A 14,451-nucleotide genomic window follows, 5' to 3' on the forward strand; every position below is an offset into this window, starting at 1 on the left:
AGGGGTTTGGAGGAAAGAGAGGAGAAGAATATTGGTGAAATATAAAATCATTTTAATAAATGCTTTACTATTATGCTTCGACTTCAATTGTTATGACTAGATGAAAAGGGATTGAATATTTTACTCTTTTTCCACTCCCCATTTGATTGCAGCATATGTTTTGATTTGTTAAAAAGGATGTTGGATTGTCCTGACTTTATGTTCACTAAAAGAATTAATCCAAACAACTCTTATGTTAGTTTCATTGCTAAAGCTACACAGGTAAAAACATTTAGAACATTTCTTTAAAAAACTACAAATATATCCTGCTTCCTACTATTGCATACAAGCATGTAAAAAGAGATACAACTTTACACAATATTGAATGTTAAATTTGGGTCAGGTGCAGATCAAATAAATATATATGCAAAAACAGATTCACTGATCGCATTCAGATGATTTGGTTCTTACAGATGCAATTGTTTTTTTTAACTGGAGCTATTATATATTCCCTTTGCTCCTGGAACCATTGTTGTAGAAAATCCAACACTTTTTTTAATGGAAATAGACACTTTCTTGCCTCAAAACAATGATCAGAATTTGGATGTAAAATGGAAGTGAGAGAGAGAGAGAGACAACACAGCCACCATATTGCAGCAATATCAATCTCTGTCTGTAGTTCCAAATCCAGCATTAATATTGACAAAGAGATGGGCAATAAAACCTCTCTCCACCTTAATCAATAACAATTCAAATAAATCATGTGTGAATCCAAATAGAAAGCTGTTAACCAGTGTCTGAGGCTTATATTTGGCATTGTTGTAGTCTAATCTTGAATGATTCATCTCTTGGTAAAATTGGAAGAAGCTGTTTATAACTCCATGGATGCCATTGTGCCTATTGGCATCTTCGTAGACTTTGCATCTCTATGGGGTAGAATAGGATTTCACAGTTGCGAATTAGTTTTAGCCACTTACATTTCAATCAATGGTCTGTCTTCAGGTTAAAAACTGTCTTTTAAAAATCCAGCATATGAGAACAATTAATGGCAAATTTTAACTTTACAGTGAGAAAGTTAAGACTCTATGGTTACCAATTAGTTTGAAAATACATAAAAGGGCATAGACATTTCTGGTGAATCTGCATGATCATTATGAAGGCCTGTGTGAATAATAATCATGAACAAAACATAGAAGCACAATATAATCCTATAAAAAAAAGTTAAGTTAATCTAGTTCAAAATTACAACCCAAAATATTTTCAATGTGTGTGAACTAAGCCTAATGCTATTTTTCTTTCCACAAACAGGAACAAACAATGTGGTCATGCCTTGCTGCCATGGCAATTGCACACAAAGATCTAATGACAGCGGAGGTTGCTTATGCAGCAATTGGCGAGGTATTTAATTAATTGTTTTTCTTTTTAAATCACATCTTTGTGATTAATCCTTCCAGTGTAATACAGGTTTGCATTTTTATGTTCATAGAATCAAAAGTACACTTTCAGTGTCTTTCAAAGATTGTGGTTGGGTACCAGGAAGCTGTTGCCAATTAATGACAGTTCTACCAGCGAACTCCTCCATATTGTGGCAATTGTTTCAAAATCCCTGAAGACTCATGAAAACCTCTTTTCATAAAAATAGCATCAAAAATGTTATTACAATATGGGGGATATTTACCAGAATGCCTGTAATCAAGGAACTGGATTTGTATGATTGCTGCAATATTCTTTCCTGTGTTGCCAGTAGCTAGTTCAAAGTTCAAATGTTTTAGAATACAACTTTTAATTTTGAAAATGATGCAACTGGTTGAAAAACTGGTTAAAAAAATTCTGATATAAATGCAACTCTGGCAATTATTTAATGATATTTTCTGGATTATTCTTAAGATCAGATAACCTGATTATTTGCTTTCAGCTCATTACCTTTTGGCTAGAGAATTCATGTGCCTTCTGGAAGCCACTTTCTAAGACAGATTAACCTTCTTTATTAAATATATAATAACAACACATTTAAGATAGTAAGCAAACCTGAAATCACCCACATTTGACCTAAAATGGATAGAACAGAGTACATTCTAAACAGAAAGATGGAGGTCCAAAGAAATGCATTATTAATTCAATCGACAGATACAAGAATAATCAAAAGAGCTGATGGAATGCTGACTTTTATACAAGTCATGCTCAACGGTATAAAGTTAGACTGCACCTGGACTACCTTTAGCATTTCTGAACAGTACATGTGAGGAAATATGGAATGATAGCGAGATGATACCTAGACTCCAAGTGTTATCTCGAGGAGAGATTGCATTAGCATTGTGCTTTGCAGAAGATTAAAGTGTGATTTTATATCAAGGGGAACACTGATTTCGGAGTCAACAATTAGGAGGAATGTCTAAAAATTCTAAGACCTTTGAGGAGTAAAATTAAGAAAGATGTTGATACACAAATGACGGTAGTGGTTTGGAGTTCGACAAATGGTAATTGATGCTGTATCAATTGAAATTTTTAAGTCTTGGATCAAAAGATTTCTGTTTATTTTTATTGCAAAAATATACTTCATTCTTCCAGAATTAAGTTTATGTACATACACAGGTACTAATGAAGTTCCGTACAGCCTTTGCATATAAAGAAAACAAAATGTAACATTCCCTGAAGTTGCAGAAACAGATACATTTTGAGGCAAAGAAAAGGTCTGATTACTGACTTGGCCCTTATTTGAGTTTGGCAGAAAGATGTGCCTTGGTGGCAGTTGCCTCAAAAACTTTGCTGTGCCCCTCAGTGCATAGTCCTGGACCTTGGAATGGGCCAGTCTGCAACATTTGATCAGGGTCAGCATTTACACTGGAAGACCAACAGGTTTCAAGCAGACTAAAGAGCATCGTTCATTGATTTGATGGTCCTTCAGGCACAGTCAATGTTTGTCTTGGTGTGCATTCCAGGAACAGCCTGTGTAGCACAGAGTCCTGTGTCACAGACTCTTTAGGCCTTCTTGACAAAGGCACTTTCTGGAAGGAGATGAGTGACAGTCCCTTCACCAGCACAGTTGCTTTGAGAGCAGTGTTCAGTAGCACACAGAGACCAGACATACATGAAGGATCTGACAGGTAGTGCCTGTCTCACTACCAGCCAAGCTACATTTTGGTGCTTGTTGGAAGCTTCTGGCATTGAGGTCTGCTCAAGGAACCAGGTGACAGGATCCATTTGTCCTTTACCCGCAGTGTCGTGAGGACACTAACGTACTGACCATTTCCTAATGATTGTGTAGTTAAAGATGTTTTCTTTACAAACTTTTCCATTAAGGACAGGTGATTCAGAGGCTAGACCCATCCTTTGTAACACCGGAGATAAGTACAACCTCAGTATGTAGTAACACTTGGTGTTTCCATATTGACAGTCTACACACAGCTTGATGCAGCCACACACAAAGATGGCCATCAGATAACTGCGATGTAGGTACATCTTGCCATCCTTATCCAAAGCTTTGTACATAATGTCCCTGTGAACATAGTCCATTTTTGACCTCCTGTTGAAATGGAATATAAATTGGATGACTGTAAAGGCGCAGATTCAAGGAATGGGCCAGATCTGTACCACATGCAGAAACATTGACAGTACCTCATAATGGAGAAGGAGTATTGCCCAGTTCCTATCTCACCTTGGCAAAATGCTTCTCCCAATTCCTTCAGGTATTCTGCCCTGGTGGTGAGGAAGATAAAGGATCTGTTAACCCAGTTCCCAAAGATCATGGTCTTGGCCTAGCCCTGATTTACCTTGGCTCCAGAGGCCAGTTCAGACTGATAGCAGATGCTCATGAGTCTGCAATCAGGGCTAGGTCACGACCATGTTAATTGGAAACTGGGTTAATCGATCCTTTACCTTTTCATCATCAGGACAGATTACCTGAAGGTGCTGGGAATATGGTTGAGAGGGGACAGGGCATGCACAAAAATTTGGGAGGAGCATATCACCAAGGTGAGAAAGGAACTGGGCATGATTCCTTCTCCATTGCAGGATCTAAGCAGAAAGTGGCAATGTCATCCATGTACAGATTTTAAGGAATATGGACAAACATTTGAATAATGGAATAGAGCTGAGAGGCTAAATGACTTATTCCAGTGTTTCTAAGGTTGTTTTGTAGAAATAAACTTTGTAAATGCATGTAACTGGAAAATGAAGTTCAAAATCTTCCATTAAATGAAACAAAAAATAAATACATTGCAGAGATGTTTTGAGGCAACCTTATCACTTGGTCGGAATCTCTGGCTTCCTTCCTCACCACAGATTAAATGGCCTTAGAAGATGCATTATAGCCCAGCCAAAAAGGATGATTATCAATCTTTAAAACCTTTCAATATGTCTATGGCTGGTGATAAGAGCAGGAAAGTTTCCTAGTCAGCCAGAAATCCATATTGGAGCTGCAGCACAATAGCCTTCTCATATTAAAAAATATCTTGTGTACATTTTGGTATGAGTGCCATAGTCATTCTGTGGGATTGCCAGACAAAATGAATGGTGTGGTGATTGGGACCAGGTGGACCTAACTGACTGAGGTCCTTAATTGGGGTTGCTAACCTAGGCCAATGAAGGAAGCCTTGGCTGATCAAAATAAACAGGAGATTTAGAATCCCCTCAGTTCTGGAGATTGACTCACCACAGAAAATGTATTGTGTATAAGTAAATAAAGAGTGACTTGGTGACAGGATACTGTCCTCTGTGCAATTATTTCAAATGGTAATTAGCGCAAATTGAAAAAAATTATTTTGTTTTAAATACATAGATTGATAAAGTGCAGTACATCAACTTTATCAAGGATTTACCCTCAAAAGAGTCACGCATGGCACACCTGCTGCTACTTACTGGAAATGTGCAGGATGCTGAGGGAATTTTAATCCAGGCGGGCTTTATTTACCAAGCTATCCAAGTAAATATTAATCTCTTCAATTGGGATAGGTAAGCAAATCAAACATGTTGTGCACAGGTTAAAGTGCAGTGTGTAACTGTTTACTACATAGATAGAAGAGAACACTAGAGGTCAGTGTTGCTAAATGTTCATTATTATACTATTATTGCTCTAAAATTGTTTTCTTTGTTTATTTGCCAAAATCATGTGGTAATCAAGTCAGAACAAAATATTTGTCCAATGATATCTGCCAGTCTTATTTGTTTACTCTACTGTCTCTTTGTAAGTAATAGTTTGTTCTAAATTGAGGATGGAATTGCCAAACCAATGATTCATCTATTTTTATTTATTAATGGTTTAAAACATTTAATGAGTTACAACACACCACTTTTAAGGCAAATTCACTGTGTCTCTCCATATCATGCAGTATCCCTGAAGCGAGAACAGGCTGTCCACTATTTCAAAGCTTTTCTGTGATTAGCTCTCAAGAAATGGTCTACTTTGGCCCAAATACTTGTCTGATTAGATTAGATTACTTACAGTGTGGAAACAGGCCCTTCGGCCCAACAAGTCCACACCGACCCACCGAAGCGCACCCACCCAAACCCATTCCCCTACATTGACCCCTTCACCTAACACTACGGGCAATTTAGCATGGCCAATTCACGTAACCTGCACATTTTTGGACTGTGGGAGGAAACCGGAGTACCCGGAGGAAACCCACGCAGACATGGGGAGAATGTGCAAACTCCACACAGTCAGTTGCCTGAGGCGGGAATTGAACCCAGGTCCCTGGTGCTGTGAGGCAGCAGTGCTAACCACTGTACCACCGTTGATTTGTCTTCAGACAAACCATTTGGTTTTAACTCAGTGCCATCTCATATAACATAACTGAATCATGTGGATAGTTTTAACAGTATAATGTTTTATTGAGGCACCATTAACTCAGCTAATATTTGCAATCCATAACAATGTTTTATGTCTAAAATTGTTCATTTTTTAAGAGGCATAGAGTGGAATCTTTTAAAGGGCCATGTGGGCAATAGTGAAAAATGTGACCTATTGACATAAAGTCCAGCTATTCCTATCTTGACATCAGGAACAAGTGTCTCCTATCTTTTAAATAGGTTCTCACTCGGGTGAGATTCTCAAAAGGCAGCAACATGTTGTTGATTGAGTAGGATTATTGCTCGTTAACTACAGATCTTGCTTTATTAATACGTTGTTTTCTAACATATCTATTACCATGAAAAAATTCTTTGCTAGGAATTCTTGACATAGAAGTCAGACTGGCATTGTCACATTGGCATCAAACATGTGTCAGCATGTAAGAATCCTCATGGTACAACTCCAATTCACCCAGCAAAAACTGCTGAACTTCAATGCTGCACCTTGTGCCATAATGGCAACTATCATTATAATGCTGCAACAAGGACATTTTGCACTAAGGGACACAAACCAGGAACAGGCATATCCAGCCTGTTCAGTTGCTTTCATAGTGCTCATTCACTTTAAACTTATCCATGTGCTTAAGCATCTCTGCCATGCCTTGCCCTTCAGCTAGAGCTACCTGGCTAACAGTACTGCTGGATTGCTGTGCCACTTATTGGAAGCTTTTTATGATTGCCAGCAGTGCCCAGTCACATCAAGGGATATAGTCTTCAGTCAGGGAGTTCAGCGTTATAAGTCAAAAGCAGCCTGTAATGCCCCAGTCAAGAGGCTTGGACACAGTCAGCCAACTGCTCAGAGCAACTCGAGTGAGGATGTAGGAACATAAGATGTAGATAAAAATCTGTTCTACCATTCAATTATACTATGTCTGATCTAATAATCCTTAACTCAGTTTTCCTGCCTTCTCCCCATCACACCTACAGTGTATTCAGCTTTGAGTATACTGAGCAATGCAGCCTTGACGTCCTCAATGATAAAGAATTCCACAGAGTCATGTCACAAGTGCCAGGCAATGGCAAGACAAAATCTAACCATTGCCTTTGACATTGAATGGCATTAACATCACTGATTCTCTATCAATATCCTGGACATTGCCATTGACTGGAAACTGAACCAGGTTAGCAACATAAATACTATAGCTACTAGAGCAAGTCAGAGGCTAGGAATCCTGTAATAAGTAATTCACCTCCTCACTTCCTGAAGCCTTGCCACCAACTTCAAGGTACAAACCAGAAGTGTGATGGAATATCCCTCTGTACTCCCCATAATACTCAAGAAGCTTACCACCATTCAGGACAAGGCAGCCTGGTAAATTGGAACTACATCAACAAACATCCAGTCCCTCCACCACCAACATTCAGTGGTATCAATGTTTACCAGCCACAAATGCACTGCAGAAATCCACCAAGGATCCAGTGATGGCATCTTCCAAATTCACAACACTATCATATAGAAGAACAAGGGCATCATCTGAAAGTTCCTCTCCAAACCACTCACGATTCAGACTTGGAAACATATAATCATTCCTTCAGTATTACTGAGTCAAAGTTTTGGAATTCCCTTCCTAACAACATTGTAAGTGTACTTACATCAAATGGACTACATAGACTCAAGAAAACAGGTCACCCCTACCTTCTCAAGAACAACTTAGAAAGGGCAATGAATGCTGGTTCAACAAGGGAAATCCAAGTACCACGAGTGACAAAAACTACTCCAGTGTTACCTCAAAGGGTTTGTAGAAAAATAAGTAGAATCTTGATCAACACATTCTTCACTTGTTACAAGAGCTCATAGTGATAGATCTTACCCAACTAGTTATTCTGTAATTGTCATAAAATTTTAATAATGCTTTTAATTTTTAATTAATGAAACATATTTTCATTTCTTAGCAATATCAGTTATCTCTAATAGTTTATTTCACACAGAAGCATTGTATGACATACAACTTCTTCCATATACAATGAAATTTGTAAGTTTCAAATAATGCCATAATTGCTGAGAAATCTGATCCATATAATCCTCACAGGGTCTCTTCACAAGATAACATCATTATTTCCTAATTAGTCAGTTTATGCAATTTCATTCCTACATCCTATTTAACTGACAAAATCTTTGGCTGCAAATCAGCATTCTCAATAAGTAATATTGTAGAATGTTGTAATGAATTCAAATTATAGCATGGTAAGAAATGACTTCGCCCAATCATCATGAGTTCTGTTTGTAAGTCAGTTCTGATATAACGTGATAGTCTGTTCTCGTGCGATCTCGCGTTATAAGAAAATGACACAAGAGTGGCACCATTTAAACAATGGGACCGGTATCACATCATAGCCAATACAGGTGAGGAAAATTCATGTTTTGCAAATAACGGTCTAAATTCTTAAATTGCGTTAAAGCCAATTCGTGTTGAGGCAATGTGTGTTATAGCACAACCAACTGTATTCTAACCTGATCACCACCTAAAGAATAATTAACAAACACAACATATGAATCAGATACCAACTTTATTTAAACTATAAATCATTGGTTATCATTTATTTTGCTTTGACTCATGTCTCTTAAGATATTTAGAAAATATTCTTTACTTTTAGTTGGCACTGGGGCTCAGTGGTTAGCACTGCTGCCTCACAGCACCAGGGTCCCAGGTTCGATTCCAGCCTCGGGTCACTGTCTGTTTGGAGTTTGCACATTCTCTCAGTGTCTGCGTGGGTTTTCTCCGGGTGCTCCTGTTTCCTCCCACAGTCCAAAGATGTGCGGGTCAGGTGAATTGGCCATGCTAAATTGCCCATAGTGTTAGGTGCATTAGTCAAGGGTGGGTTACTCTTTGGAGGGTCGTTGTGGACCTGTTGGGCCAAAGGGCCTGTTTCCATACTGTAGGGAATCTAATCTAAAAAAAAGTTTTCTACAAATAACTATTGTAGGTATAGACCAATTTTCAGTCCTGAGAAAGGAATTTGAAAAAGAAGGTAGGAAACTAATTCTTACGTATATCTACTTGTGCTTGGTTTTAATTGTACAATGTGCCACATACCTGTATTAGGTCATCTGTATTCAAGTTTTTCAAACCTTTCCAAACATAGAGCGCTGGAGCTGGCTGTAAAATACAAGACCCACGTTGATACTGTCCTAGCTTACAGGAAGAAATTTTTGAAGGATTTCCAAAAAGAAGAAACCAGCAAGAGATTTTTACAGTATGCAGAAGGGGTATGTAACTAGAAAAACAAATGTCAAGTGTATTCTTCTAGGACAGGGGAGCCTGAAGTGCAATGGTAGTGCCCCCACCTCTGATCCAGACACATTTTTAAGTCCCATCTGCCCCGTAAGTGTATTATAACATCTCTGAACAGATTGATTAGAAAATATCCATTCTTCCAGATGAGAGCTAATCAACTCAAATTGGAACATAAGGGCAGATTTATAGATCCCATCTGAATGGGTCTGGCATATATAGTTGTCATGATCTGTTCTCATACAACTTCTTAGAACAATTAATTTGAACACTTGCAAACCACCTATAGTAATTCACCTATAAATCAAGGAAAATGTAATTCATAACTTAAATCTAATTTGCCAGTCGGTTGCTAATTTTGAATTAGAGGTTACACCATTGATAGTGGAAGGAGGAGTGCATATCCCTTGCAAAGTAATTCAGAAATAGATTCAAATCTGTGCATTTAGGTTGTAATATTGGCATTAGCACTAAATAAATTATGTTTCTCTTTAGAACTTGATTAATGAGTGCTTAAGAAGAAAATGTAATAGTTGATTTTCTTTGTCTGTCCCTTCTGTTTTTCTCTCAGTCCTATTTCTTCCCCAATACCTCAATAAGTTTTTGTACATATTTAAACATAACATGTTCTTCCTGAGTTATATATTTGACCTAGACTCTTCAGTCAGACTGTTTGCTTGCCTCACCCATAGAAGAGCCTGCAACTATTGATTCACTCCACATTTCAGGTATCATGGATCAGAAGCCCAGTACAATTAAGAGTCTGTGGCCAACTAGAGAGATGTTCATTAGTGCAATTTGGTCACTCAATGAGAGGCGTGAGAAATAGGATGTTGGGGTTTGATCAATCAAGGGCAAGGTCAGCTGCCTCCTAAAAAAAAGTTAAGAGGCCTCTGGGTATCAAGATCTGTAGGTGTTGGGCTATGGGGTTGGAAATTGCAGTTTAGGTAAGGAGGAACGATCAGCCTCAGATATTGATTTTTTTTTGGAGGAAGGTCACGGGTTGTGATTAAATGCAGAAATTCCGGCCTTGCACCTGAAATGAAAGAAATTGCAATGAACACTTTTACATCCTGAATTTGCAAGCCCTTATCCTGCGAGATCCATACTAAATTTCTTCTGGCTGGTTTCCCTTAATGTCTAGAACTTGGATGCCATTATTCTGTTCGAGGTTGCACCAACCTCCTTGGATTGGATTAGTCACCCATTCACCTATTAGCTTCAATTGATGATGAAAATATATGGATTTGGGTCAGGAAACAGTTTCTGAAATTTTAGATATTTTCTAATCAACCTGTTCAGAGATGCTATTAGATATCTCTGAAATAGGTGACACTTGAAATCAGACCTTCTGGCTCAGAGATAGGGACATCACCACTGCAATCCCAGCAACCAAACCAAACTCACCCTGTTTAAATTTCCATCCTGTGTCTCAGTGAGGACTCTTTGATGTGATTCGCTTGCCTTGCTTACACATACTGCAAGTTACTTGTATAATTTAAGTCAACTAAAAGACCATGAAATCTCCAGGGGCAGCTGTCAAACAGTGAAGGCTGAGTACCCTTCCCTGAGTTACAGTAGATACAATGTAAATGCACTCTGATAACTTGCCGAGGCCTGTGAATAAATGTCATTTTATTTGTTGAAAGTAGTTAGTGCTTCTTTGTGGCATGGTGGCTCAGTGGTTAGCACTGCTGCCTCACAGTGCCAGGGACCCAGCCTCAGATGGGTGTGGTGTGGAGTTTGTACATTCTCCGTGTCTGCATGGGTTTCCTTCAGGTATTCAAGTTTCCCCACACTCCAGAGATATGCTGATTAGGTGAATTGGCCAAGCTAAATTGCCCATAGTGTTCAGGGATGTATAGGTTAGGTGCATTAGTTATGGATGAGATGTAGAATAATAGGATATGGAATGAGTCTGAATGGGTTACTTTTTGGAGAGTCAGTGTGGATATGTTGGGCCAAAAGGCCTGTTTCCACACTGTAAGGATTCTAAGTTCTAGTCAGATGGGAAAGTAGCTTGTTATTTCCCATTTGTTTAGTATGTTGCACAGGTGTGAGAAATAGCCCAGGGTTTTTGTGTGAGGCCAAGAAGCATTCAGACTTTTGCCAGCATTGTAAAATAAGAAAAGTTCTAATTTTTTTTAAGAGGCCCTCCGGTGACCGTTTTTGGACTCCTGATTATGTCACTGTCACCAGGAATTAGCATTGGTGAGAATTTGCATAGAATATCAAATTTAATTGAAATCCTTGACTCATACTGTTTTCTATCTTATTACCTTATACAGGTAGAAGTTAATTGGGAGAAAATTCAAGCCAAAATTGAAATGGAAATTTCAAAAGAACGAGAGCGTGCAGCCACCAATACAAATTTAAATTCAACTGGATCCAGGAATACACACGTAAACCGGTAATTTAAGGCTCAGGATTGACAACTTTACATGGACTTTACATAACAGACCGTTAATGTTAAAGATTTTCTACCTTTTGTTTATGGCTGAAGGAAACATTTGGAAGAGTTTGGGATTGAAAGTTAAAATAAAGTTCAGTAAATTTATTTTTTATCACAGTACAATAAACAAATATTTTTCAAGTAATGTCATTCATTTGCTATTGAAAGAATATTTAATGTACTTTTCAAACAATTGTGTTTTTTTCTTCTGTATTAAATACAATGTAGAATTAATTTAGTTTGAAATAATCAATTTCAAAGGTTTGTGTTACAGTTCCAATCACCTTAATAAATGTTCTTAATTTATGTTAATTGTAATAAATGACAATTAAATAATGTAATTTGTAGATGTTTTTCATTGTGTATGATGTTGGAAACAGGACGACAGAGGAACCTTGATTATCCAAAGGATACGGGCGGGGAGTTTTTTGTTCAGTTAATCGATAACATAGTTTAGCCAAGCATCGGGATCTTGCTGGATAATCCGATATTCGGATAATTGAATGCCGGGTAATCGAGATCCTACATTCTAGAGTAAGAAAATCCTTGTCTGGGTTTATTGGTCAACAAATATTTATACTTAACATTCCATTGGTTAAGCATGGCATATTACACAAGTTCAACACCTGTCCATTGTCCTTCCATAGATCCTGGAACTTTTTGGCTCCTTGAACCTCTTCTCTTGACTCACTATGTATCTCAAGGTTTTAACTAACTTAATTTAATTCTAAATATCTGCAAAATGCCTTGGCAACTTTAAGAACTTCAACTCTAATTTCCCACCTTAATTTATTTGCTATAGTAATAGCTACTTGTTCAATGATTCTTTGTCTCTCTACAATTGTTGCCAAGTGCTCATTGCTATAAGCAGCTTCATAACAAAGGCTGTTTAGTTTATTTTATCTTAAAACAGTTTAATTAGTCTAATATCTATGCTTGAATTTTTTTATGGTACATCTCAAGGTATACCTAAATTTCCTTCAGCAAATAACTTAGCTGACCTATATCTGGATTTTTTTTAATACCAAATCCTTAACCTATGGCAGTTAGCCATCTCTTGATAATGCACATGGTAAATGCCACTACTAATTCCTAACTACTTCTACTGGCAACAGTCCCATAAATGCCTTCTTGAATAGTGCTATTCCCCGGCTAATGCTTTTTTTTAAATACACATTTTTGCATTCTTTTTATGTCCCCTTTGGCACATACTTTCCTGCATATCTTTCTGTCATTTGCGAATCTAAATAATTATTCTGTATTTTCAGAAATATCACCTTAAATGTCTCTTATTACTTCTTGATTTTTTTTCCCTCGCCATGTTCTAGTTCACTTCAGCTAGCTCAACTTGCATAACCACATATTGATCCTTATTAAATTTTAGAATACTAGTCTTGGATGCAGTCTTGTCCCTTTCAAACTGAATATAAAATTTGATCATTGTGTGGTTGTTCTAACTTAGTGGTGCCTTTACTTTGAGGTCATTAATCTTGTTACATTAAACATTATCAAGTAGAGTATAATGTTAGTATAATTCAAGTCTAATATCTCTGGTCTGTTCCAAAATGCGCTCATTTAAAAACCATTGAAAGTGTTCTATGAATTCCTCATCCAGATTGTCATTACCAATTGTATTTTTCCAGATTATAATTTTGAAATCATCCATGACTAGTTCAGTTTCTAACACCAGCACCCAATATTTATTCTCTATCTCATATCACATTGTGTATACAATTAGGGAACCTGTCGACCATCTCTACTAGTAATTTCTATCCCATACTATTCCTCATCTCCACCCAAACTGATTCTACATCCTGATCTGAATGACTGCCTCCTGAATACAATTCTATCAGTGGCCCACTACACCTAATTGATAACCAATTTTTAGTTGCTATATCTGTTTGAAATGTATCCCATTTAGCACAGTGGTGTTACACAAGAGGGTGGAGGGGATATCATCAGTGATGCAAAGACATCATCAGTGAGATCAGGCAAATGCATTGACTATGAGAGCACAATTAAAAATCGACATTCAGAAAAAGTTGAAGTCCATGGGAGACTTGTTTTGATAACTGGAGAGAACCATTGCTTTTCCCAATTTAATATCTTTATGCAACTATCGCAGGTTATATTTTTCTGTAATATTTATTGTTAATGTCACACTGTTTTCACAAAATTAAGAGGTGTGAAGTGTTATTTGTATTTCAATAGTATGTTTATTAACATTTTTATGGGATTGTAGAGCAGCAAGTACTTTTCAAAAGATTTGTGAATGTGGATTTCCTTTCTTAGCAGTTTCATTCGTTCTGTACCATTCAGCCCTTTAAGTATGCTCTGCCATTCAATATGATCATGACTGATCATTCAACTCAATACCCCGTTCCTGTTTTCTCGCTTGATCCTTTAATCCTAAGGAGTATATCGAAACCTTGCTGTGTATGGGTCTTGCAGTAGCTGCCACATTTCCCGTCATTTGCAACAATTGCAACACTTCACATTGGCTCAAAATGTTTGAGACTTCCTGAAATCACAAAAGATGCTCCGAAAATTCAGGATATGGAGATGCCAGTGTTGGACTGGGGTGTACAATATTAAAAATCACACAACACCAAGTTATAGTCCAACAGGTTTAATTGGAAGCACTAGCTTTTAGAGCACTGCTCCTTCATCAGGGGGTTGTCAACCACCTGATAAAGGAACAGAGCTCTGAAAGCTAGTGCTTCCAATTAAACCTGTTGGACCATAACCTGGTGTTGTGTGATTTTCAAACTGAAAATCCAGGTCTTTTTCTGCCACCCGCAATGATATGATTAATGATAGTCTATACTTTCTCAAAGTTCTTGTTGCATGCTTTTCTTTATTTTAGAATGCATGCATTCGTCCAATTATGCACTAACATTTTCATCAGATTGAAGTAAACCCAAAAATTCTCAGCTTAGA

At 37.5% G+C, this 14,451-nt stretch overlaps 1 protein-coding gene across 5 annotated transcripts in view; it reads left to right on the top strand.

The window, feature by feature from the left end:
• The window catches only part of ift80 (intraflagellar transport 80 homolog (Chlamydomonas)), a 240,378-nt gene extending 228,734 nt beyond the window's left edge, over positions 1-11,644 (top strand). For 4 of the 5 annotated variants that reach the window (XM_060834188.1, XM_060834191.1, XM_060834190.1 and 1 more), the window contains 4 exons: positions 1,288-1,377; positions 4,757-4,929; positions 8,911-9,034; positions 11,348-11,644. In XM_060834188.1, coding sequence (XP_060690171.1) covers positions 1,288-1,377; positions 4,757-4,929; positions 8,911-9,034; positions 11,348-11,473 — 513 coding nt within the window. In that variant the 3' untranslated portion in view covers positions 11,474-11,644. The remainder of the gene's footprint in view (positions 1-1,287; positions 1,378-4,756; positions 4,930-8,910; positions 9,035-11,347) is intronic. The other variant, XM_060834192.1, reaches the window with a different exon arrangement.
• Positions 11,645-14,451: the final 2,807 nt, after the last annotated feature.

Source organism: Hemiscyllium ocellatum, chromosome 13 (genome assembly GCF_020745735.1).
Source record: "Hemiscyllium ocellatum isolate sHemOce1 chromosome 13, sHemOce1.pat.X.cur, whole genome shotgun sequence".
Classification (NCBI taxonomy): domain Eukaryota; kingdom Metazoa; phylum Chordata; class Chondrichthyes; order Orectolobiformes; family Hemiscylliidae; genus Hemiscyllium; species Hemiscyllium ocellatum.